The sequence below is a fragment of the Cygnus atratus genome, chromosome 15 (genome assembly GCF_013377495.2).
Source record: "Cygnus atratus isolate AKBS03 ecotype Queensland, Australia chromosome 15, CAtr_DNAZoo_HiC_assembly, whole genome shotgun sequence".
Taxonomy (NCBI): Eukaryota; Metazoa; Chordata; class Aves; order Anseriformes; family Anatidae; genus Cygnus; species Cygnus atratus.
The window spans coordinates 173,666-196,747 of record NC_066376.1 but is presented as its reverse complement, the minus strand read 5'-3'; the positions used below and the strand labels follow the sequence as shown (position 1 = coordinate 196,747).

The following is a 23,082-nucleotide window of genomic DNA, read 5'->3' as shown; positions in this document are numbered from 1 at the left end:
ACCTAAAAGAACAAGATCTCATTTGTTATACCATATAGCAGTTAAAGATGTTGATGAGTATTTGGCGGGTGTATTTATTACAAGGGATGAAAATTATTTAGTTCTGAGACGGCGAAAGCCTTGTAACGAAAAGTGCACGTCAGATTCAGTGAATTCATACCCAAGGAGCACAGCACACTTTTTTATTTTTTTTTCCTCCGGAGAAGCCAGACTTTTAAGAACGCCTACAGTGAAACTGTACGTGTTACACATTCGGGTTCGTAACAGTAACGGGAACTCGGCATCCTCAGCGGAAGCTCGCGCCTCGAGGCACGGGCCGCCGCCGGGAGAGCGGGCGGCAGGAGGCGCGCTGGCGGACGCTCATAACGACGACACCAGGCGCCGAGCGGCGCGGTCCGCAGCCCGGCGGCACCGCCTCCTCCCGACGCCACCTTCTCGTCGCTCCCGCAGCGCCCTCACGCCGCGCGGAGAGCCCGGATGCGCGCTTCGGCCGGAAGCTGGGGAGGCTTCTGCCGCCCTCACCCCACGCAGCTTCCGGGCACGAAGCGAAGCCCGTAGCGAAAGCCCAGCGTCTGCGCATGCCCGCATCGGCAGCGGACGCTGAGGCTGATGGGGGACGCTCCGTCCGGGCTCGCACGTGAGTAGCAGGCGGCTCGACCAACGGCCTGGCGGGCTGCGCGGAAGTCCCGCCCGCGGCGGGGGGCGTATTGTTGTGGGTGACGTCACGGGCGGAGGATGCGAGAGCCCCATTGGCTCGGGCCGGGCGGCCGCGCGCTCGGCTCTTAAAGGGCGACGGGAGCGCGGGCCGTGCCGGCCGGCCGGGCGGGGCCCATGGCGAGCACCAGCAGCCACCTGGTGAGTGCGCGGCGCCGAGGCCGCCCGGGGCTGCCGGCGGCCGCGGCGCGCTGGGGGAGCTGCGGGAAGGCCCAGGCCCAGGCGCCGGGCCCGGTCCGTCCGTGAGGGGAGGGCCACCCGCGTCCCGCACGCTGCCGGGGCTTCCGCGGGCGGCCCCCTCGCCCGCCGCCTGCTCGGGCGGAGAGGGCGGCTGGGCGAGCGCTGCCCTGCGTGGGGCTGGCCCCGGTGCTGCCGCCGCCGATTCTCCTTCCGCTTCTCGCCTCCCGGGGGTGCTGCGGGCCGCGCGGAGGGGGGCCCGTTCTCCTCCTCCCGCCCCCGGCGCTGGCAGGGGCTTGGGAGTGCGCGGCGAGCGCGGCGACGGGTGCCCGGGCTCGTCCCGGCAGCGGCAGGAAGCGGGGCCGAGGCCGAGGAGCCGCCCCGCGGCCTCTCGCGGAGCGCCGCTCCCCGTTCCGGGTACGGGGCACCGCCGCGTCTCTGCCGGGTCGCCTTCCCCCAGCAGGGCCCGTGCTGCTACGCTAGGGGAGCCGCCTCTATACCCCGTAACCGATTTCTTTTGTAGTGGGAAGAAAGGTGTGGGAGAGGCTCCGGGGGTAATAGTGGCGTGTGCTTTCGAACAGTTGTTTACATTCGTCTGAGAGGGTAAAACTCTTCCATTTTGCGAACGCTGGTTAATATAGTGTGGGATTGTGGCTGATACGCAGAAGGGGAAATGGTAGGTCTCAACTTGTGTTGTAAATTATACAGCGTAGTTAACGTAGAAATTACCTTATGACAATTGTGGGGTTTTCTTTTACTTTTTTTATACAAGAATAGTTACCAGTATTCAGCAATGGTAGCGTAACTGACTGGCAGCAATACTTTCCATATCCATGTTTGGAATTAGCTAAGAAGGGTCTTCTGCATACAGACTGATACATCTGTGTAGATTCTTGAAGCCTCGTTTTATAACGTGCTCTACTCTTCATGCTTAATGATTTTTTAATATTTTTTTAGGGTCTTAAGGTGATTGTATTTGTTGAATGAAAATGGGAGTTAGTATGTGGAATAGCCCTACAGGGTAGGACATGGAATACTGCGTTAAGGATTAAGAAATAAGCCCATGTTTGACTATGAATTAGTTTTGCTTTCCTGCCTCTTGATAGAGCTCCATATGGCTGTTTGCTGGCATCAGAGAAGACTTCTGTTTACTTTCTGAACCCACTTGAACAGGGAGCGTGCTTCCTTTCGTACTTCTGTCCTTGCTCATCAATTCTTTCTGTTTTTTTCCCCCTCCAAATACTTCTGTTTCTGTTCTTTATGCAATTCAGATCTCTGAGAGAGATGGACAGAGAGCAAATGAATGAAGAACGAAGTTGACAATTACTTTTGTTAAAAAGAAAGTATTTATTCAGAGTAACTTAGTAACTTAAATTCCTTCTCTTCCATCCCATTTCTCTGTTCAGGTGAGTGTACTGGCTGGCATTAGCAGACAGAGGTGGTTTGATTCAGCTAGCCTTTTTGTAAATCAGATTATATCAAATATGGGAAATACATTATTTCTGAAACTCAGCAAGATGCAGTTAATGTTACTGTGATGGAATTAGTGACGTCAGTGGATTCTGTGATTATTTTACTAGAAATGCAAAAGACCTGGGAGCGAAACAGAACATAGCTTTAAAAGAAATACTTCAACATTCCTCTGCCTGAACAGTTAACTTTTGTATTCATATATGTGGGGTTAATTGCCTAAAACATTCTTTTCTTTTCTTTTCTTTTCTGAAGCAGTACTAAGGAGAGAATTGCATTTTTCACAGGAAACACTTTTAGTGCTGCTGTAGTTGAAGTTGCCAGTGTGGTCTTAGTTATTTGCTGTTAATGCCTTCGTTGTAAGGGTATTGAGTCTTATATCAACATGTTCCCTTCCTCTTGAAATGAAGAGTCTGGAAGAACAGTTCTTTACATCTTTAACTTCAGCAGTGTCTTCAGTGGAAGGTTTAACTGCTCTAGTAATTATTACAAGGCAGGTTCCATTCTACTAATGTTTCTGTCCTGATAAAACCTGTAGTATAGTCATGGATATGTCTGAGCAAAACTGTTAACGTTGTTTCCCTCCCCCCCCCCCCCCCCCCCCCCCTTGTGAAACAAATACAAACTGTTTTTCAAAGAACTGGGTACTTTATAAAGTAAGTTCCTCATCTACATGAGGAATTGCAGTAGGCTGATAGGAGTTGTTTGTAGTTATTCATAGGTATAAAACTTTCAGACGATATTTTTTTCCTATACACCTATCTACTTAGTATTCTCTTCTCTTGGGTTCAGTGTAAGGCTATGACTTATTTTCATCACTCATGCATAGGCTTTTAATTGGCCTAAGTTTTCTGTAAATCTCTTACCAAAGCCATCTTCAGGAATAGAAAATAATAAGAGATACAGATGTTGAGAACTAAAGATGGTGCTCAAAGGCAAAAAAAAATAAAATATGCTTAAGAGGAGCAATTTTATATGCACTCCTGTTTCTAACACAAGTGCTGGTAGCTAGTGGAAAGGAGATAATTTGGAGGATAATCTGGATGTAATTGAATGGTTTGGGTTGGAAGGGACGGACCTTAAAGATCATCCAGTTCGGAACCCCCTACCATGGGCAGGGACACCTCCCACCAGACAAAGTTGCTCAAAGCTCCATCCACCTGGCCTTAAACACCTCTAGGGATGGGGCATCCACACCTTCTCTGGGCAACTTGTTTCAGTGCTTCACTACACTCATAGTAAAGAATTTCCTCTCTGTATCTAATATAAACCTACCTTCTTTTAGTTTAAAGCCATTACCCCTTGTCCTATCACTACGCTCCCTGACAGGGAGTCCCTCCCCAGCTTTCCTGTAGGAACCCTTTAGGTAATGGAAGACCACTACAAGGTCTCCACGGAGCCTTCTCTTCTCCGTGCTGAACAACCCCAACTCCCTCAGTCTGTCTTCATAGGAGAGATGCTCCAGCGCCTTGATCATCTTTGTGGCCCTCTTCTGGACTCATTCTAATGCTTCCATGACAATTTTCAACTAAATAGCGAATCCAATATGTGGGTAGGTGTGGGATTTTTTTTTTTTAAAGCAAATCTTTCTTTGGGTAACTTGGTCTATTACTTACAATGCTAGAAGTAATGTCTGGTTCATGTAGCACTTGTAACTATACAAGTAGACATTCTGAGACACCCTTGCAGGCTTGGGCTCGTCACACTTCTCTAAAGCTGATTAGTTGAAAGGATGCATTGGAGGCAGAACTTGGAAAGGGATGCTGATAACTGAAGTATTTGCAGGATTTTGTACAAAAGGCATGAAACCAGGAGTGCAGTCACTTGTTTTAGACTGAAAAAAGTAATAAACTGGCAAAGTAATAAAATAGGTTTGATCTATGAAGACATGAAATGTTTTTGAAATGCATGTTTTTCAACACTGAACTTGTATCTTTTCTACATTTTTTCTAGAAAAGCTATAGAATTAGCACGTTTATAGCATCAGATAAAGTATGTGAGTGAGAAATTACTTTTCAGTGTGGAAAGAGAAAAATGTGATTCAGAAAACAGTGCTTGGAAGATTAAAATCCTTCTCTAAGTTTCTCATATTGGAGCTTTCTGAAGAATTTGTACAAAACCAAAGAACTAGTGTTTCTGGTATTTCAAATGGGATTTTTTTTTTTGCAGGTGGTTAAGTTAGATTATGTATATGTAAGCAAAAAGGGGAGGGGAGATTAATTTTCTCCTTCCCCACTTCCCTTTTTGACACCTTGCATTTAAGCTTATGGAAAGTTAATAAGGTCTGCGAAAGACCTGGATGTAAACATTGCAGTTGAGACTTCCTTTTCTGCTTTAAAAAAGTTGTTTCACTTAGCAAATACTCTGTAATTCTTTATAGCAAAAACAAACAAACAAAAAAACACAAGGATAAACTTGCTTAGCACTTCTGATAATAAAGTATTAAGTTTGATGTTCAGTTCTCTGGTAATTCTGAAGGAATTCATTACAGTTCTTGATTGTGCTGTCCAACCTTTCTACACAGTGTCTACATACTGCCACCTCTGTTTTGCTGCTCCTCTGCCCTTCACTCAAGACTATTGTCTGTGCCTCCTAAATCCTCACAGTGCTAGCAAGGAATCTAGCATAGGAAGTTCTTCTGTGTTTATTAGCTGCACAACACCTCTAGCATTGTTGTGCTTTATCAGGTAACTGATCATGTAGAATGTGATCGAGACTATTGCTGTTACAGATGGCTTTTGTTTTCTTGTGAGCTGGGCTGTATCTGTTTGCATGAAATGAATTCTTAATGGCTTGTTTACATTTGTAGCTGTTTGGGCCATAGGCTGACTTCAGGTTCTTAGAAATTTTTGTGGTTTCCTGTTTCTGATCTCTTTTGAGGCTCAGGGTTGGGGAGGGGAGGTTGGAGCGGATGGCCTTAAATAGTGTCTGCCCGTTAAAGTGCTTGGTACTCGAGTGCTTCGCTTAGAAGTAGAGGAGGTTAGAGGGTAACTGGATGGTATGCAGATTCTTTCAAGTCCTCTCATTAGCTTTTATCCTTACCTGAATGTGGAATTAGAGTCCTGTAAATTAGTGACAGGAAATACCATGGTATGTGTTGTCAAATTTAGAAGAAGGTATTTGTGTTAACTGCAGTGTTTGGGGCAACTGTGCTCTTTACATAATAAATTAATTCCTGTAGACTAAAGTCAGTCTTGTAGATAATGCAACTTTATTCTCTGACTGAAAAAATCAAACAAATCTAACGTTAGAGGTGTTCTTTGTGCTTACAAATGTTTGTGTCTATCAGCTAAATTATATTTTTTGCTGTTACTACATGAATGTGATTTCCTCATTACTGACTTACAGATAAACTGTGTTGTAGATCTCTAGAAAGTAGAGATGCGATGGTAGGTGGTCAGTTCAACATGAAGAAGATAGTATCAGAGCTGAGCTTTGCTTCTGATGTTTTGAGATTTTTTTATACGAACAGTATAGCATGTCTCCCCAAACTGAAAACACTTCTTTATATGCCATGAACTTTTTCAGAATGTATATCCAAAAAGCTTAAGAAGAAAAATAAATTCATTTGATTCTTCATGATTAATCTTCTTGACTGTTATGAATATAGGACTTGCATTTTCCAAGATTCATTGAAAACACAAAGCAAAAACCTGCTGATTAGAGCTTTTTTTAAAACAAACTAACAAAAAAAACTCCTTTACAGTAATACAAGTAAATGTCTCTGAAGAAAATTTTACAAATCAAATTCTCATAGGTTGTTGCAGCATTGCATTATGTCAAGTTTAGCCAGGGCTTATATACATTGCCTTTGGCATTTGTTTATTCAGTTTTTAGAATCTGAAAGTATTGAAGGTAATAAGTGTTGACAAATACATCTATTCTAAAATTCTTTAAATTGACAAACATTTAAGCATATATAAACCATATGTTATGTAGTTTCATTAGTTATTCAGTATATTGTTTCTCACATGTGCACACATGTAAAATGGATTAACAGAAGGAGAGTAGTGTAGGTTGCTTAGCAGAAAGTCCGACTGTCGATTTCTAGATGAGTCCAGAGAATAAATAGATGTTGGGATACAGTGTACAAGAACTAATGTTCACTGCAGTTTGACAGCACACAATTTGTTGCTATCATTCTGGTGTAGCAGCATGTAGAGGATACCAAGGGAAAGCTGATGTTGAAGGTTTATCTTATTGTTACGGATTATTTTGCCTTCTGCAAGCTGTTCCTGGAAGTAATAGGAGTATAATGAAAAATGCTACCTGTACTGTTTTTTCTGCACTAGAAGGCAAAGCTTTTGTTATTCTGAATGAGTTTTTCTTTGCATATTAACTCGTTTCTTGTTGCTGAGCTACTCTGCTTTTGCCTAAGTTCTAACTTTAGCAACTATGAGGAATAATTTGAGGACGTATGTTCAGGCTCACCTGAGCATCTGAGCTAATGAGCTGTTTTTTCTTTTGGAATATGATGGAACCTTCAGGGTGTGTTACACACTAGCCTTTGAAGTGGAGGCTGTCACAAATAGGTATTGGAGAGCCTGGAGAAGGTAAACAAACGCTTGCAGTTTGGGATAATGAGTGGGAGAGCACCAATGGGAAAGTTGTGTATAATATCTCTTGATTGCCCCTTCTTACTCTATTTTTTTAGATACGAGGTCTATGTTTCATGCAGTTGTTGTATCTTTTCTCAATCCTCTGAAACACCAGTGTGCCATGAAAATATAATAAATATGACTGCCTGTTAATGTAAAGCCTGTTTAATGTAAACTGTCTTCAGCAGAATCACAGTATAAATAGCAGCAAGTCACATTGTCTCTAGAACTACAAAACAGTTGTCCACTTAAAACAATTACTTTCTCTTAATGTGAAGTAAAGGCCTTTATCCCTCCTTAATTACACAGATAAATAGATGGGCTCCATATTTTTACTCAAAGACAAGTGTGTTAACTTGGACATTGGATCTTAGATTCATAGATCTTGGAAGATCTTTCTGTATCAAAGGACTGTTTGGCAGAGATGTAAAAGTGAGGTTTGGAAGACGTGCTGTGACAACTGGGAAGAATATCTTGTGCTGTATCATGCAGTATCAGTTGTAAAAGCCTCTCAAGCTCTATTGCAAGTGAAAAGATTAATTTGTAGACATCCTAGGGTGCTGCTATGTTACTTTCTGAATCAGATCATTGATGAAACGGATTTTGCTGATGTAGGGCATACATGTTGTTATTGATTTGTATTCCTAATTGTCTCTGAGCTTCTTATCTTGATTTAGCCTAATGCTCATCACATACAGTACTCAGTAATTTTTATATGCAGTATGACTTCTGTTGAATTGCAGGTCATCCTAGTTCTTAGAATCCTGGGTGCCCTGATACCAAAGGGCAAAGACAGACTAATAAACACAGTTTCTTCAGGGGTTCAGTCTCTTGACTTTTCTCCTGAAAGTAGTTGGTTTTGACTTGTTCTCTAGTGCTTGTCCGGTGTTAGTGGCAGGATCCAATTTCCTGTCAGATTCCAGACTTCTGTTCTTCCTTACTAGGTTTTCAATGTATGTTGTACAAAGAAGCAAAGAATTTCTATATGGAGGTGAAGTTGAAACAGCATCCTTAAGAGCTTGGGAAAGAAGGTAGTGTTAGAGACCAATTCTTAAAAACAGATATAGACCGATTTGAGCAGTGGTTATCAGTGTGATAGTGTGGTCCATGGAAATCTATGTTGTGCAATAGGTAAGGGACACAAGTGTGTTGTTACTGTGTGAGGGTCTGTGCTTTCACTGACTTGCTAGTTGAGAAATGTTGATAATTGCTGGAAAGAGAGCATCTTCAAGCTTCTGTAGATGTGGCATAGAAGTTTTTTCAATTATTCAGTAATTGACTTTATCTCACTAAAATGGCTGGATTTAGCAGAAGTAGACTTAAACCTGATTTTTGTAAAAAAAAAAAAAAAAAAAAAAAAAAAACTATGAGATTAGACTTGATGAGATGGCCTCTGTTCTATTTCTGACATACACGGAGACGCATGTAGAAACAGTCTCTCTAGACATGCTTTTTTGGAGCCTCTTAAAAACAAAAACAAGGTAAACAATCCAGGACATGAAATACTATATAAAAACATGCAGACTGTGGCAAGATGAGTGTAGGAGTGATGTTTTTTGTAAATGTTCAGGTGCAGCATACCTAGTCATATAGTTCTGTCACTTTCTAGGTAACTGGTACTTTAAATCTTCTGCATCTTTCTCTGTTCTTTTTTCTTAATCTTGACTCTTCTTTGAGAAGACGACTAACTGATGTTTTGACTACCTAGTTTTGTCTAATTGGTACTATACTTTGGCTGGAAATAACCTTCTCTTCCTACAACATCCCTTATTCCTGTCTTTCTTTGTCCTTCAAGTCTAGGACTTTTCTACATGTGATATTCGTTGTGATTTTATTTACTTGCACAGTATATGAAATTAACTGCATCCAACACCTTTTTTTCCTCTGTTTTCTTTCCATGCTTTCTGGTGCTTTTGTGTTTGTTTTTGTTTTCCATCAAGGCAATCTTGGTAGCTGTAAAATCCAATCAGATCCCCCACAGTGCTATTTCTTTGTTTACCTGTATACCCTTTGCTCTTGGATAGCCTGACTGGAGTAAGTTCATCATTTAAATCTTTAATATTATAGTCTGTTTATTTACTATATTTCAATTAATGGGACATTTACTATATTTGCATCACTTCAGCAGTTGAGCAGTCAGTCATTCTTGTGCTCAGCTGTTGCTGCAGTCTTTATGGAGAACAGTACAATCTGGTTTTAATTGTAGCTACTGTGTATCTTTATACAAGCTGTCTGAAGGAAATGTGATTCAGCTGGGCTATAAGAATGTGAGGGGAAAATAACTAGTGACCATTGATTCTGTGACAATCTGGGGAAGGTGTCAACTCAAATACCTGCAAAGAAGGTGTAAAAGTAATAGTGCCCTACTGCACGTATACTTTGTGTGCGTGTGCTGTTTTTTCCATAATAATAGCATCGACATACTTCTCTTCAAAGATGAGAACACTGTGTAACTAATTCTGAGCAGGGACATACACTGTTCTCAGAGGCAGTTAGTGAACTTTCAAAAAACAAATTTCTTCTCCCATCAGTCTCCAAATCTTCACACAAACTTGACATCCTTTTGTCCTCACAAAAGCTGTACAAAATATCGCAAGTAGTTATCATTATAGGCAGATTTCTTGTCAGACTATTATATCACAAGGTTCAAACAAGGTCTAATAAAAGAAGCTACTACCTGTTTCTGACCTCCTGCTCTATCAGTTGGCTGCACTCCTTAGAAAAAGCCCTAAGGAGCAGTAGAGATCTTGGTGCAAGTAGGCTATATTCAGATTGGAAAGAAAATGCTTCTTCCAGGGATAATGTTTACAACAGTTGTTTAATAATAATTACTTTTCAAACTTACAGTAATTGGTATCTATTTCATTGAAAGTGGAAAAAATGAGAATTTTAGCTGTATTATTTTTGACTTTGTTACCTTACTCTGAATTTAAAAAGTATACCTTTACATGTGTAGAAATATGTTTGTATATCTTTGTAATGCCACTGAATGGATAAACTGTGTTTCTGCTGCCTTACTATACCACGTAGAGCACAGACAAATACAATAAGTGTTAATTTTGGAGCTAGGTGCTTTAAGTCTAAATGCGTAACTGAACCTAAGTCCAATTCTGTTCTAAAGTGAGCTTTGGTAGGAATGCAGGAAATTGTTCTGAATCAAACTGTAATTCATTAGATGCTATTTTTGTTGGAAGTAATGTTTATTTGAATATCAAGATGAAGTATGTCATGGACTAGGTCAGGATTGTATAATCTGTTTTGAGGTTAGGAGACTGCAGTTATTGTTTCGTTGTGCTGACTGTATGTTAGAATGCTGTGATTAAAAACCCATGCTCATCTATGGTGTTGATATTCTCAACTGTTCCCTCTGTTTGCATTGCATTTCAGTTTTTATTGTCAGAGGAGGTTCAGCAGAGCTCCCCCCTTGTCTGTGTTTTCTGGTCAGTTTCAAGTGAAACATTTGAAGCAGAGTTTGACAGACTACCCCAGGTGTATTAGGAACAGGGAGGGAAACCAGCTTGACTAGTTTGCTTGGTTTTACACGAGAAAAATTGATGAAAGGGTACCAAATGGAGACTTCCTTTGTATATTATAAGAATTGGTATTTGGGGTGTCTGTTCCTATATTTACTGTGTCTGGTTCTTTGTTTTGGAATTGGGATGTCTTTATGAGATTAAATACTGTAAAATCCTTTGTCGTAAAAGATCAGACCAGTGCATTCTTTAAAAAATAAATAAATATTGCTGATACTAGAATCATCCAACTGACCTGCCCTTTGTATGTATCTTATTGGTGTCCTCTCCCTCCAGTGTATGTTAGAGAGAATACTGTTAGAAAAAGTGAGGTTCCAATTAAAAACATGTAATTGTAATCTGTGTATGTAGAAACGTATCCTTTGTCTATTGAAGTTTTTGTGATTTATTTTTCATCTCTAATGTTAATAGTGAATATAACTGTTAATGCAGAACTATGTAACTTTTTTTAAGTTTCAGGAAAACTGTCACTTGTTAAGATGGTTAGAGGCACAGCCATCAGTCCATGAAATAAACCTGAAAGATAATGTTATTTGTAGGAGAATGTACCTTGATATTTGACTCCTTAATGTTGGAGAGGACTTCTTGAGTCTGAAAAACCTCCGTTTGTGAATTAAAGCTTTCAGACTTTTGACTTACAGCTATATGTACGTATGCAGCATGATGTAAACAGTGTCTAAGAGCTGCCATTTCCAAAATAAACACATTCCTTCCTAAAGACATCTTCATGGTAGTCCTTTCAAATAGGAAGGAATGGAAATAAAGTGCAGATGTGTGGGATAATTATTTGAAGGTATGGGGATAACAATTTTTTTCTCTTTTCAGTATGATGCTGTTCCAATCCAGTCTAGCGTGGTGTTATGCTCCTGTCCATCCCCATCAATGGTGAGGAGCCAAGCAGATTCCAGCACTCCATCTGTCATTTCCACCTGTGGCAGCAGACAGGGATCAAACATGGAGAGCACTGCAGCTGAATCAAGATCTAGTTCAAACTCCTTGCAGCAGCATACAGGACAGCAGCCTCCACAGCCTCGAAAGAAACGACCTGATGACTTCAAATTTGGGAAAATTCTGGGTGAAGGATCTTTTTCGACGGTAACCTTATTTTTTTATTTAAAAAAAAAAAGCTTCTTGTTAGTCTGACAAAAAAAATAGGAAAAACTTCAAAATTTGTTGCGCAGAAAATGTTAGGAAGATTTAAATCTGGAGAAAACAAAGAGTAAATGAGCAGGGTGCAGTTGTTTAAATGTTAACAACTAATATTAAGTCTTGCACTGAATACAGGTGCTGAGCTTTAAGTACCTTTTTAACTCATCAGAAGTTCCACTGTATCCTGATGACTTGATGCTTGTTTCCTTTTAGGAGACAGTGCTTTCTAATGTAAGTTTTTGATGCTTAATGAGTTATGTAAAAATTTTATGACACGAAGGATTGGAACTGGGCTTGGAGTTGGTCATGGTAAGAACTTCTACCCAGTATCTTGTTTGTGACGGGACCCAATGCCAGATGCTTAGGGAAGAATGTAAGAACAGTGATATTTTTCCAGTATTCTTTCTCAGTCTTTAGTATCGTGGCCTTCAAGGACTTCATGAGCCATAGTTATTGTATAGTAGTTGTCAAGAATAATTTGCCCTTAATTGCATAGTTTGGAATTTGCAGGTTTCCTTAAAGAATCCAATAGAGTTGTTGCCTCTTGTTGGAACGCTTACTCAGTGACAGCCTGCTTCAGTAAGACCCTTTAATTTCTGCTTCTCTTCTCTGGAGCTTAGCACCATGTTCCCGGTAAACAGAGAAATACATAAGGCCCAAACTCCAAGTAAACTTCTGTTCCAGCATTCTGCTGCCTGTTCACTGGTAGATTTTTTTTTTGTCCTGAGTCAAGTCTAAGTCACTCAAATGAAGTTAGGTGGGCAGCAGGAGAGACTGCATGCCACGTAAATGTTAATCCATATGTAGCATTATTGTTTTGAGTTTTACAAGCAGAATTTTGGTCACCATAATCATCAGGACCTCAGGTAGGACTGGTGAAAGTGTCCGGCCAAAACCAGTTGTTAAACATAGACTTAATCTCTGGCAGACTCAAGCATTTGTTCAAGCTTAAGAGTTTAATGGCTTCGCCATTTATCTGCCAATTATGTTGACAACTGGTTCTACTTTGTAGCCTCTGAGGGCTCTCCGCTCTTCTTCCCTTGCTGAAAGAAACTCCCATTTGAAGGGTTTAACTACAGTTTTTCCCTTGCTGCCTGAATTTGTCACTTACACAGTTGTGTGTTCTGTGAATTGTTTTTTGTTTTAGCTACCTATCTGGTCTAATTCTACTTTATAGAGTTTATATTCCCTGTTGTTACATCTTCTCATAGTGTGGATGAGGCCCATGATAGTACAGACATAGTATTAATATACATCACTGTGGGATTTTTTTCTTGCGATTCTGCTGTTTTTATGGAATGTTGTTTAGGAGAAAATGAGGATATATGATTTACTCAGATGTGTTCAGTAAGGAAAGGACCTAAAGGAACGTGATGATTCATGCTAGGAAGAAAATAAGCAATCCGCTGTACACAGCTGCTCAGTGTGAATGTACATATGTGGGTAATACATCTGAAATATGGTTTAAAAAAAAAAAGATACAGTGCAGGATTAAAATAGTCTTTGGAGCTATACAGGTTTGGGTTATTAGCCAAGATATGTTTTCACCTGTGCTGATAAGCCTGCAGATGAGACTGTTAGGTGGGACTGTTGATCTTCTTGAGGGTAGAAAGGCTCTGCAGTGGGAAATGGATAGGCTAGATAGATAGGCGGAGTCCAACAGCATGACATTCAACAAGGCTAAGTGCCAGGTCCTGTACTTGGGTCACAACAACCCTGTGCAATGCTACAGGCTGAGAAAAGAGTGGCTGGAAAGTTGTCTGGCAGAAAGGGACCTGTGGGCGCTGGTCGACAGCTGGCTGAACGTGAGCCAGCAGTGTGCTCAGGTATCCAAGAAGGCCGATGGCATCCTGCCTGCATCAGAACTAGTGTGGCCAGCAGGACTAGGGAAGTGATTGTCCCTCTGTACTCAGCTCCAGTGAGACTGCACTTTGTTCAGTTTTGGGCCCCTCACTACAAGAAGGAAATTGACTTGCTTGAGCATGTGCAGAGAAGAGCAATGAAGCTGGTGAAGGGACTAGAGAACAAGAGTCATGAGGAGCAGCTGAGGGAGCTGGGGTTGTTTAGGCTGGAGAAAAGGAGGCTGAGGGGAGACCTTGCCTCTCTCTGTAACTACCTGAGAGGAGGTTGCAGTGAGGAGGGTGTCGGTCTATGTGAGCACATCAATTTCTATAATGCAGAAAGTTAGCACTATGTATCTGGGTATTTATTAAATAATGAACTTTAAGTTAACTGCTTTCAGTAACTCTAATAGTAGACTTGATGAAACCTGGCAACAAAAATTAGAAAAGTTATGAACATTCTCATCTTATTGCACAGCTTTAAATAATGTTGTCTGTGTACACAGAAGAGTTTAAAAAATTCCTTTGGTAACAACACAGCTTGTAATAGACTGGCTGTTTATAGTAGAAATGCCTATTGATCAAATAATGTGAACTTCAGTGTATTTGTAGGAGGTACACTTTTTTTAGGTGTTTCTTACCACCACACTGAAATTTTCATTTTCTAATGATTAAAGAGCGCAACTTGCATGCGCTTCTCCTTTCACCTTGAAAAATTAATTGACCTGAAGAAGAGCCTTATTTAGAAGTTTTTTTCTAAATGCATACCATTTGGTATTAGGTGTGTATGTAGTACTCAGTATAACTGATTTTGTTAGGGGCTAGGAAGCCAAAGTACTATGAACACATGCTTAAATCTTTTGCTGATTGTGTTTGTGATACTTAGAGTACTGCTTGTCCAAAATTACCTACTGGAAAGTCAAAAGCAATGTTACCATATGCCTTTAACGAATAGTTACATTATATTCTCTCTTCTGTGGCAACAGGTTGTCTTGGCTCGAGAATTGGCAAGTTCTAGAGAATATGCCAGTAAGTACTGATTCCTTAAACACAGCTTTTTAAAAATACTTTATGAATGTGGACCTTTTACAAAACACCTGTTCAAAAGATGGGATAAAACTAGTGTTTTTGTGATAACTTTATCTTAACAAGAAAAAATGGTAACCAAACCACTGATTACTTAAATGGACTTCATTTTTTTTATTTCCTGTGTTTTCACTTTCTTCATTAAGTTAAAATTCTAGAAAAACGTCATATCATAAAAGAAAATAAGGTGCCATATGTGACACGAGAGAGAGATGTAATGTCCCGCCTGGATCACCCTTTTTTTGTGAAACTCTACTTCACCTTTCAAGATGATGAAAAGCTATGTATCCTTTAAGTTCTAAAACTTTCCATCATATTTTCTTAAAAATAGCAATCCTCAGTTTTGGTTCCTTTGAAACATTGTTTAATGGGAATGATGAAATAAACCTAAGTTATTTAAAATGTCTTAGTTGTTTGTGATGCAATTTTTTTCAGTAATGTTTTTATTTAAAATTAAGTAAATGGAATGAATGTGACCCCTCAAAGAAGAGGGAGTGACATGGGGGACAGGAGAATGGAGTAAAACAATAACTTGTATTCTCCGTCTGGTAAATGCTGAAAGGTGACTTGCAACACACTTTTTTAAAAAGAAAGTGTTTGAGAAATATTTTACTTCTGATATATGGAGTAAAACACCACAATTCCTGTGTTTAAAATAGGAGTAGCCAGCCACATTTACTTTTATTTTTCACTCAATTAGATTTGTTAAGCACTTTTATATAACAATTTTTACAGAATAATCTAAATGAGGAAAAGAAAGGAAAATATTCTATTTGGGCCACTGCTTCTTGAGTTTTCTCTAGCAAAGTGCAGCTTCATCTTCAAAGCTCATTGCTTTGCAATCAGGTTTTTTCTTTTGCTGTGAAGAAATTTTCAGTAATGTGAATTTCCTCCTAATTATCCTGTTTAGAAGTGGCTGTGCCAAGGGTAAAAGGATAGATCAGTTCATTTCTGGGGTCAGTAAGTAGTTGGTTGTTTTTTGTTTTTTTTTTTTAGAGGCTGCTAACAATGCTAACAGGCTGTGTGTGCATGCATGCACTAACAGAACTTACAAGGGCTGTCTTTATATTATAAATATTTGCTCATTGTACACTGGACTGATATTTTTGTACCTTTCCAGATGATGGGGCAATTTTAAACTTATGTTCATTATTAATGTAAATGGATGTTTATGTGAGCAATTAAATATACAGTTGGAATCAATTATTCAGGTGACTATCTAGAAAGATTACAAATTGAATCCCCTATGGAGTCTTTGCAATGCTAAGAAACTGGAACCTGTATCCTAGGTTTTTAATACATTTAATTAGACATAGTTTTGGGTTGCTGCCATGTAAAGTTTCACATTAACCAACTTCTACCATTTTGTTCATGTCTCTTCAATATTATTCTTGTTTTTGGAATGAGGTCTGGGGATTTTTGTTTTAAAAAGTTTTAATGGTAGACCTTAACTTCTTATACTCAGATTTTGGGCTTAGCTATGCCAAAAATGGCGAGCTGCTAAAGTATATACGCAAAATTGGCTCATTCGATGAGACCTGTACCAGGTTTTATACTGCTGAAATTGTATCAGCCCTGGAGTATTTGCATGGGAAAGGAATTATTCACAGGTAATACGGAAAGTCGAGATCGAAATGCTTTTGGTTATGCACAAGAAATGTTCTTCATGAAGTGTAAATTGAATGTGGATTTTGTGGAAAGCTAATAACACAATAGCATTTCATTAGTAATAGTACTATTAACATAACACAGGGAACTAAACAACACAAACTTTATGTGGAGAGACAATCTGTTACTAGACAGCTTGGAAAAAGTAAGAAAACTTCATGATCTAGAACTTACATTCCCAAAAGCTTGTCTGTCTTCAGATCAATCATTAGTCTAAAAACAGACTGGCATTTTGGTTAACTTTTTTTTCCTATGGTGTTATGTACCAAAACCAGCTAGAATTCTGCTGGTGTGTGAATCTGTATGCAGCACGTCAACAAGAAAAGTAAAATTATTACGTCAGTTTTGGCTGAGTGAACAAATTCCACAAAGTTGAATGAGAATTAGGTAAACATTGAAATTTACCAAAGTTTTTAATAGAACCTTTGCAGTTTTTCTGAGGTACTGATATTGTCTGGGTAAACACGTTTTGTCATGAATGTTTTTAAACAAATAAAAGCTGTGTTTGGTGCAATATTCAAATAAGTGTGAGAAGTCTGAGCCACAGAGTTTGTTTTGGGGAAGGAATCTATTCCGTCTGTTGATGCCCAAGCAGTTGTTTGTGGTAAATGATAGCTGGCAAAAAGCTGACTGATCTAACTTTCTTCAGTTATTAGAAAAATACTTTCGAAGTATCCTGTTCTGTGAAATAGTTGGGAATAGAATCTATAGGGGCTGGATGCACGATTGTTTGACTAACTGAAGTTTTCTACTGTGAATAAGCAGGCCTAAAAGATATTACTGCCATATCAACTTGTCAGATACTACCTAAGTTATGGCTTGGGAATTGATATTCGCTTTATTTTGCTCAAAAAGTGAAGTATACAATAACCTAGTTTTGTGGTCAACTATTCATTACTTCGTCTTTTTAGGAAAAATGTTAACAAATGAACTTTCCAAAATCTGTTAGCAGCAGTCTGCATGTTGACAGCTGCAAGTCAAGGAAAACTTAACACAACATTGTTTACGGAATGTCTGCATCATTTATGATAACATGCATGCAAAACACCAGACCATTTTGCTATGCTAATTTTTGTGCTGTTTATATACAAAAATCTGCCTTTTCTAGGGATCTTAAACCAGAGAACATCTTGCTAAATGAAGATATGCACATTCAAATAACAGACTTCGGAACAGCAAAAGTATTATCTGCTGACAGCAGACAAGGTATACCATATTTAATTTGTCACATTATGTAGAAGAGAATAGTACAGTTAGAAGGGAACTACAAAGATCATCAAGTCCAACTGCCATAGTTATACAGATAAGTGGGCCTTTGAAAATGTAAGTATATTGTATTTATCGAATTGTAACTTTAAAATATCATTAGCTGTTATATAAGAAAAAAATACTGAAATATATTGAAACAGTTTTGACTCTCTCTGCTTTGATTATGGCAGAAGAGGTAGTATTTGGTATAGCCAGCTAGGTTGCCAAATACCAGATGGACTGTTCTCAATGTGAAGTTAAAGTACTTGAAATTACTTTTCTTCTGTAAGACAAGAATACAAACAGATAGTTTGTCTCAGCTGAAACAGTAAGCTATTACTCTGTGCATGTGTATTTAATCCCCAGCGACTATCAGAGTTGCTCAAATGTAGATCATTGAATTTTTGTGCCACTAGTTGCTTAGTATTAACCTGTGAATGCGATGCTGCAAACTATATCTGATAAAAGCACTGGGCTGAACTGCTTTTCATTCACTAAATTTGATAAATGAAATTTTTTACTCAGATTTAGTAAGCTTGTGTTGGTAGAATTTGTGCTAAATGCCTAGCTTCTCAAACCAAATAGATATCACTGAGATTAAAGCAATTTGTCTCCTTTGATCAGGTTTTGTGAATGGGTAGAGAAATGAAATTCCTGTGTGTTTTTGCATGGTGTGGGAGGGAGTTGGTTTCTTCACAAGTATGTATTTACTTACCTCTTTCAATTTTCTTCACAGCACGGGCAAATTCATTTGTAGGGACAGCACAGTATGTTTCTCCAGAGCTGCTGACAGAGAAATCTGCCTGTAAAAGGTGAAGACTATTGTATTTTAGAAATTTACTGATTCTGTCAGATGCTATCAAATGGAATGCAGGGAGTGAGAGGATGTATCTTAGTATTATGTATCTTAGTATTTCTAAGAAGCAAGATGCTCGAGTATAAAGCTTAAGAGTTTGAGACACTTTTTTCTTAGCAAGTATTGCTTCTTGTCTGAGTGCTAATTTCATCAGTTTATCTTACCTCCTACAAACAGAATTAAGTGTTGTCAGGAGAAGGAAGTTTGTGGTGAGCAGTTGGATTCCTCTTCCCCATAAATATCTTTCTCTATTATAGAAGTAAAATCATTCTCTTAATTCTTCTTTTATGAAAGATGGCTCCATTATGGTTATTCCTGAGGTAAAAGCAACATGTCATTCTATCAGTTAGGGGAAAGGTTGCAGCTTGCTTTGAGTTGTATTTGGATCAGCTTGCAGTATTTTTACTAAGCTCTGCTTGGGGTTTGCAACGGTTTAAAGCTCATCTCTGTGTCTGGTATGAGTAATATACTTAAATGACATTCCCATATGAAATTCCTTAAATAGGTTACTGATGGTAACCTACAGATTGTTGTATATCTATTTTATTACAGTGATGGAAGAATAATCACTCAAACTAATCACTGACAAAACATTAGGGAAAAATCTCTATTTTGTGAATAACTCTCTTGTGGTAATTTCAGCTGTCGTTTCTTGAATTTATATAAATGCCACCAGCCCTTCCAGTTTTGCTTTTAGTAAAAATATTTGGGCTGGTTTGGATAATATAAAGACTTCATCAGGCTATCATCCCCCTTTAGAATTTCCATAATACCTCTACATAAAATTCTGAATTTGAGCAGTTCTGAGCCTTCTTTAGAATTTGTCTTCCATGAGGATTTCTAAGCCTTACCAAATCTATGTATAAAGTACTTTGAGGTAAAGTAAGTTTAAAAATACTCTTTCAGGACAACATGTTAAAACTTAACTTTTTCTCTCCTATGTACAATATAGCCTGTGTTTTTTTCTTTGTGTCTGAAAGAAAGCTTTTGGTGAAGAAGTGCTATTGTGGTGATTTTTTCCAGGAAATATTTAGAGGAAATGATTCCTAATTCTGAAGGAGCATATTTTGCATTAAGTTGGATGTGTCTTGGAATTGTGGTAGTGGTTAATAAGCCATCTTTTTAGTCTTATATACCTATTAATTATGTCAACTGAAAATTCAGCTGTCTTGCACATGTGCTTGTAGTCAGTTGTTGGGGGATGGTTACTGTATGTTTTCAGAAGTAGTGTTGCAGGTGTATTCTCCTGACAAGGAATGAAGTGAAAATAGTGTGGAAATCACACTAACAGGCTTGTCTGACGTATTTGTGCTGTCCTAACTAGCAGGAATTTAAGAAATTTTATTTGTTTTACAAACTTATAGAAAAACATGCTAAGGTTTTTTCCTTTTTTTTGAAGCTCTGACCTCTGGGCTCTGGGATGTATAATATATCAGCTTGTAGCTGGATTGCCTCCATTCAGAGCTGGGTAAGAGACTTATGCTACTAGTTCTTTACACGTGGATTATAAATACATTTACTTGCATTGGGTTTTACTTTACTATCAGTTCTGAAGTACAGATTTTCATGGTGCACTTTTGGTGTTGTTATGCCTGCTTTTACTTGTGTAATCTAGTTCATTTCCTTTTTGAAATCCGGAAGATGCTAAGACTAACTAGAAGTCCTGAGAGAGGTTATTTGATTTATCCTAGGACTTCAAATGTAGTTTATACCGTAAGGTAACTATGCCTCCACGAAGGTTTTTTTCACCTCTGTATTGAGGCATTCAACCTTCCCCTGTTATTGTTCAAGTATCTCATGCTTACAGGATCACAGATGCTTATAAGCAACTGCTTCCCCTTAAGTACATTATAGAAGGATTTATAGGAACTTGACTTCTAGCTTGTCTCTCTCAAATTTAATATTTGTCCAGATTATGCACTGTTAAGGTAAAAGAACCATGGAGAACTAATAACTAGCTAATATTTTTCTCTTTTGCAGGAATGAGTATCTGATATTCCAGAAGATAATAAAGTTGGAATATGACTTTCCAGAAAAATTTTTTCCCAAGGCAAAAGACCTTGTAGAAAAGCTATTGGTAAATATTTTACTGCTGTTAAATGATTTGACATTGGAAACATTCAGCTTTTTAATGTAGTTCTATTTTCCTAAAGTTTCTGTCGACTGTGTTGTGAACCTTGTAATAAGAACAACTCTGAATACTATTAATTGTGTATGAGAGTATCTTGAAAGTCAGCATCCATTATTAAACAGCACTGATTTATCTGAATTATAAAGCGTGGACAAGGAATGTCTCTGTCAAGTGGAAGCAAATATATCTAAAAACTATGCATAACACACAATTTAAGATTCAAACACTTGTGCTTGCATAGTACTTGAGTTAATTTTTGAGTTGTATAATTTATCATTTAGTTATAAAGAATGTTCTGTACATCATAAAAAGATGTATTCCTTAAAATATAAATCAATTTATTCTTCATTTCAGAGCAGTTAATGCATGTCTTATAATAGTATCAGCAAAAGATTTACTCTGCACATGAATGTACAGTGAATATGTAGAGAACATTTTGCATGGTGTAAGCTTATTGAAGTTGGATGGTCTAGCTTATTAGGGAGAAAATTCTGTATATTATGTTTGTGGATGGTGGTGAGTGCAACCATTATAAAAGGGCCTAATAGTAGCTCTATGACCAAGCCAGCGTTCTCTGAGTGGTAAGGTCCAGGATGTCTCAACATCCTGAGAACTGTTGTTTTAGGGTGCTTGAGAGGTTGGTGTTTGGCACCAACTACAGCTTTTACAGCTGTCTTGCATCACCCACAATATGATGTGGGACTGTATTTAAATGAGCTGTGCTCCAGCATGCTGCCTCTGTGGGTTTGCTTGGTTTTGTTTCCATCTTTATAAAGAAACAAAGCCAAAAAAAATCTGTGGACCCAAAGAAGTGCTTGTTTCTCTAGCTACGTGAGCTGATCAAATGCTAAATTGTGCTAATGGGACACACTGACAAATAACACCTTGTATTACAAGGGTGGGTTGGTGGGTCGAAGGGAAGGTGTCAAGAGGATGGAACCAGACTTCTTAGTTGTGCCCAGCAACAGAGAGACACTGGGAACAGGCTGAAAGCACAGGAAGTTTCTGTGGGAGGAAGTTCCTGATGAGAGGGCACTTTACTGTGAGGGTGACAGAGCACAGGAACAGGTTGCCCAGAGAGGCTGTGGAGTCATCTTCTCTGGAGGTATTCAAAACCTTTCTGGATGCCATCCTGTGCAATGGGCTCTAGGTGATGCTGCTTGGCAGGGGGGTTGGACTAGATTATCTTCAGAGTCCCTTTCAACCTCAGCCATTCTGTGATTTTATGATAAGCAGTCTCCTTTTATGTGCCTAGAAGAGTAAGGCTGACCAATTAAGTTTTTGCATATTGCTGTGCAAATGTGAATGGTGCTTGCCCCTTTCTTGTCATTATTTTATGCATGCTAACTTCATTGTAACCTGTTCAGGTTCTAGATGCTACCAAAAGATTAGGCTGTGAAGAAATGGGAGGATATGGACCTCTTAAGGCTCACCCCTTCTTTGAATCTATTGTGTGGGAGAACCTACATCTTCAGACACCCCCAAAACTTACAGCGTACTTACCTGCCATGTCAGAGGATGACGAAGACTGTTATGGAAATGTATGTTTATCTATAGCTATATTCAGCTCTGATGCTGCCTAGACTTTCATTAAAACAAAATTATTACATATCAAGTACTTTCATTGAAGCTACTGGTCGGTTATATTTTAATGAAGGCTTTACTATTAAGAATCTAATAAACAATTTCTGGACAAAATTTGATCTAGTCAATGTTTTTTTTCTGATGGAGTATTTTTTAAAAAAAGTTTGCTTTTAACCAAGCATAATTCTTTTGAGATATGCCAGTTAATTTGTAGAGAGTAGTCTGCCTTTTTGCCCAAAAGCCAAAGCATGCTTAAGTTAAAAGTAACTCTAGTTATTCAGAGCAAAATAAGCTTTTTAAATAAACAAGCAACTCTTACTTTTTTTTACTTCATTTTTTTTCCTCCTTTTAGTATGACAATCTCCTCAGTCAGTTTGGTTGCATGCAAGTTTCTGGTTCTGCCTCTTCCCATTCACTGTCTGCCCCAGAGACGAGTACCCCACAGACGTCAGGAGGCAATATTGAACAGTATATTCATGATCTTGACAACAATTCCTTTGAGTTGGATTTACAGTTTTCTGAAGATGAAAAGAGGTTACTTCTGGCAAAACAAGCTGGTGGAAATCCTTGGTAAGATCTGTGAATATAGCTCATTTGTTACTTGCATTGAAGTGAGGAATCTAGAAAAATAAGTTTTTATTCAAATTAATAGTTGTCAGTCTTAATATTTTTAAAGAAACTAATATTGACTAGATTTTTCCTAATTTCTTTTTTTAAAGCAATAGCAGCAAAAAAAAAATGATTCTAAAGTTAAGGTCTAGAAGATGGTGTGGGTATAGGAAGACAAATGGTACAGTGTCAAGAGTTCTTCCCTCTACAGAGTTCTAAAACTAGAAGATGTTTCTTCTTTCTTACAGCTGGCATAAGTTTTTTGAATGATACCATTCCATTTATAACTAAAATATGTCCAGGCTATGCATTCATTAGCATTTCTCTTCATTCTTGATAAGAGTTGCTTGTTTGTGTTTTTTTAAATGACAGATTAAAAACAACAAACAAACAAACAAAAACAAAAAATGCACCTGTT

The 23,082-nt window shown here is 38.7% G+C and overlaps 1 protein-coding gene across 2 annotated transcripts in view; it reads left to right on the top strand.

Annotated features, from left to right (window-relative positions):
- The first annotated feature begins 628 nt into the window (after positions 1-628).
- The window catches only part of PDPK1 (3-phosphoinositide dependent protein kinase 1), a 30,213-nt gene continuing 7,759 nt past the window's right edge, over positions 629-23,082 (top strand). Inside the window, exons 1-11 of one of the 2 annotated variants that reach the window (XM_035563331.2) lie at positions 629-855; positions 11,318-11,587; positions 14,469-14,511; positions 14,715-14,852; positions 16,034-16,178; positions 17,345-17,442; positions 18,221-18,296; positions 19,740-19,808; positions 20,321-20,417; positions 21,839-22,012; positions 22,408-22,625. In XM_035563331.2, coding sequence (XP_035419224.1) covers positions 832-855; positions 11,318-11,587; positions 14,469-14,511; positions 14,715-14,852; positions 16,034-16,178; positions 17,345-17,442; positions 18,221-18,296; positions 19,740-19,808; positions 20,321-20,417; positions 21,839-22,012; positions 22,408-22,625 — 1,352 coding nt within the window. In that variant the 5' untranslated portion in view covers positions 629-831. Of the gene's footprint in view, positions 856-1,113; positions 1,568-11,317; positions 11,588-14,468; positions 14,512-14,714; positions 14,853-16,033; positions 16,179-17,344; positions 17,443-18,220; positions 18,297-19,739; positions 19,809-20,320; positions 20,418-21,838; positions 22,013-22,407; positions 22,626-23,082 lie in introns of those variants that run through there. The other variant, XM_035563332.1, reaches the window with a different exon arrangement.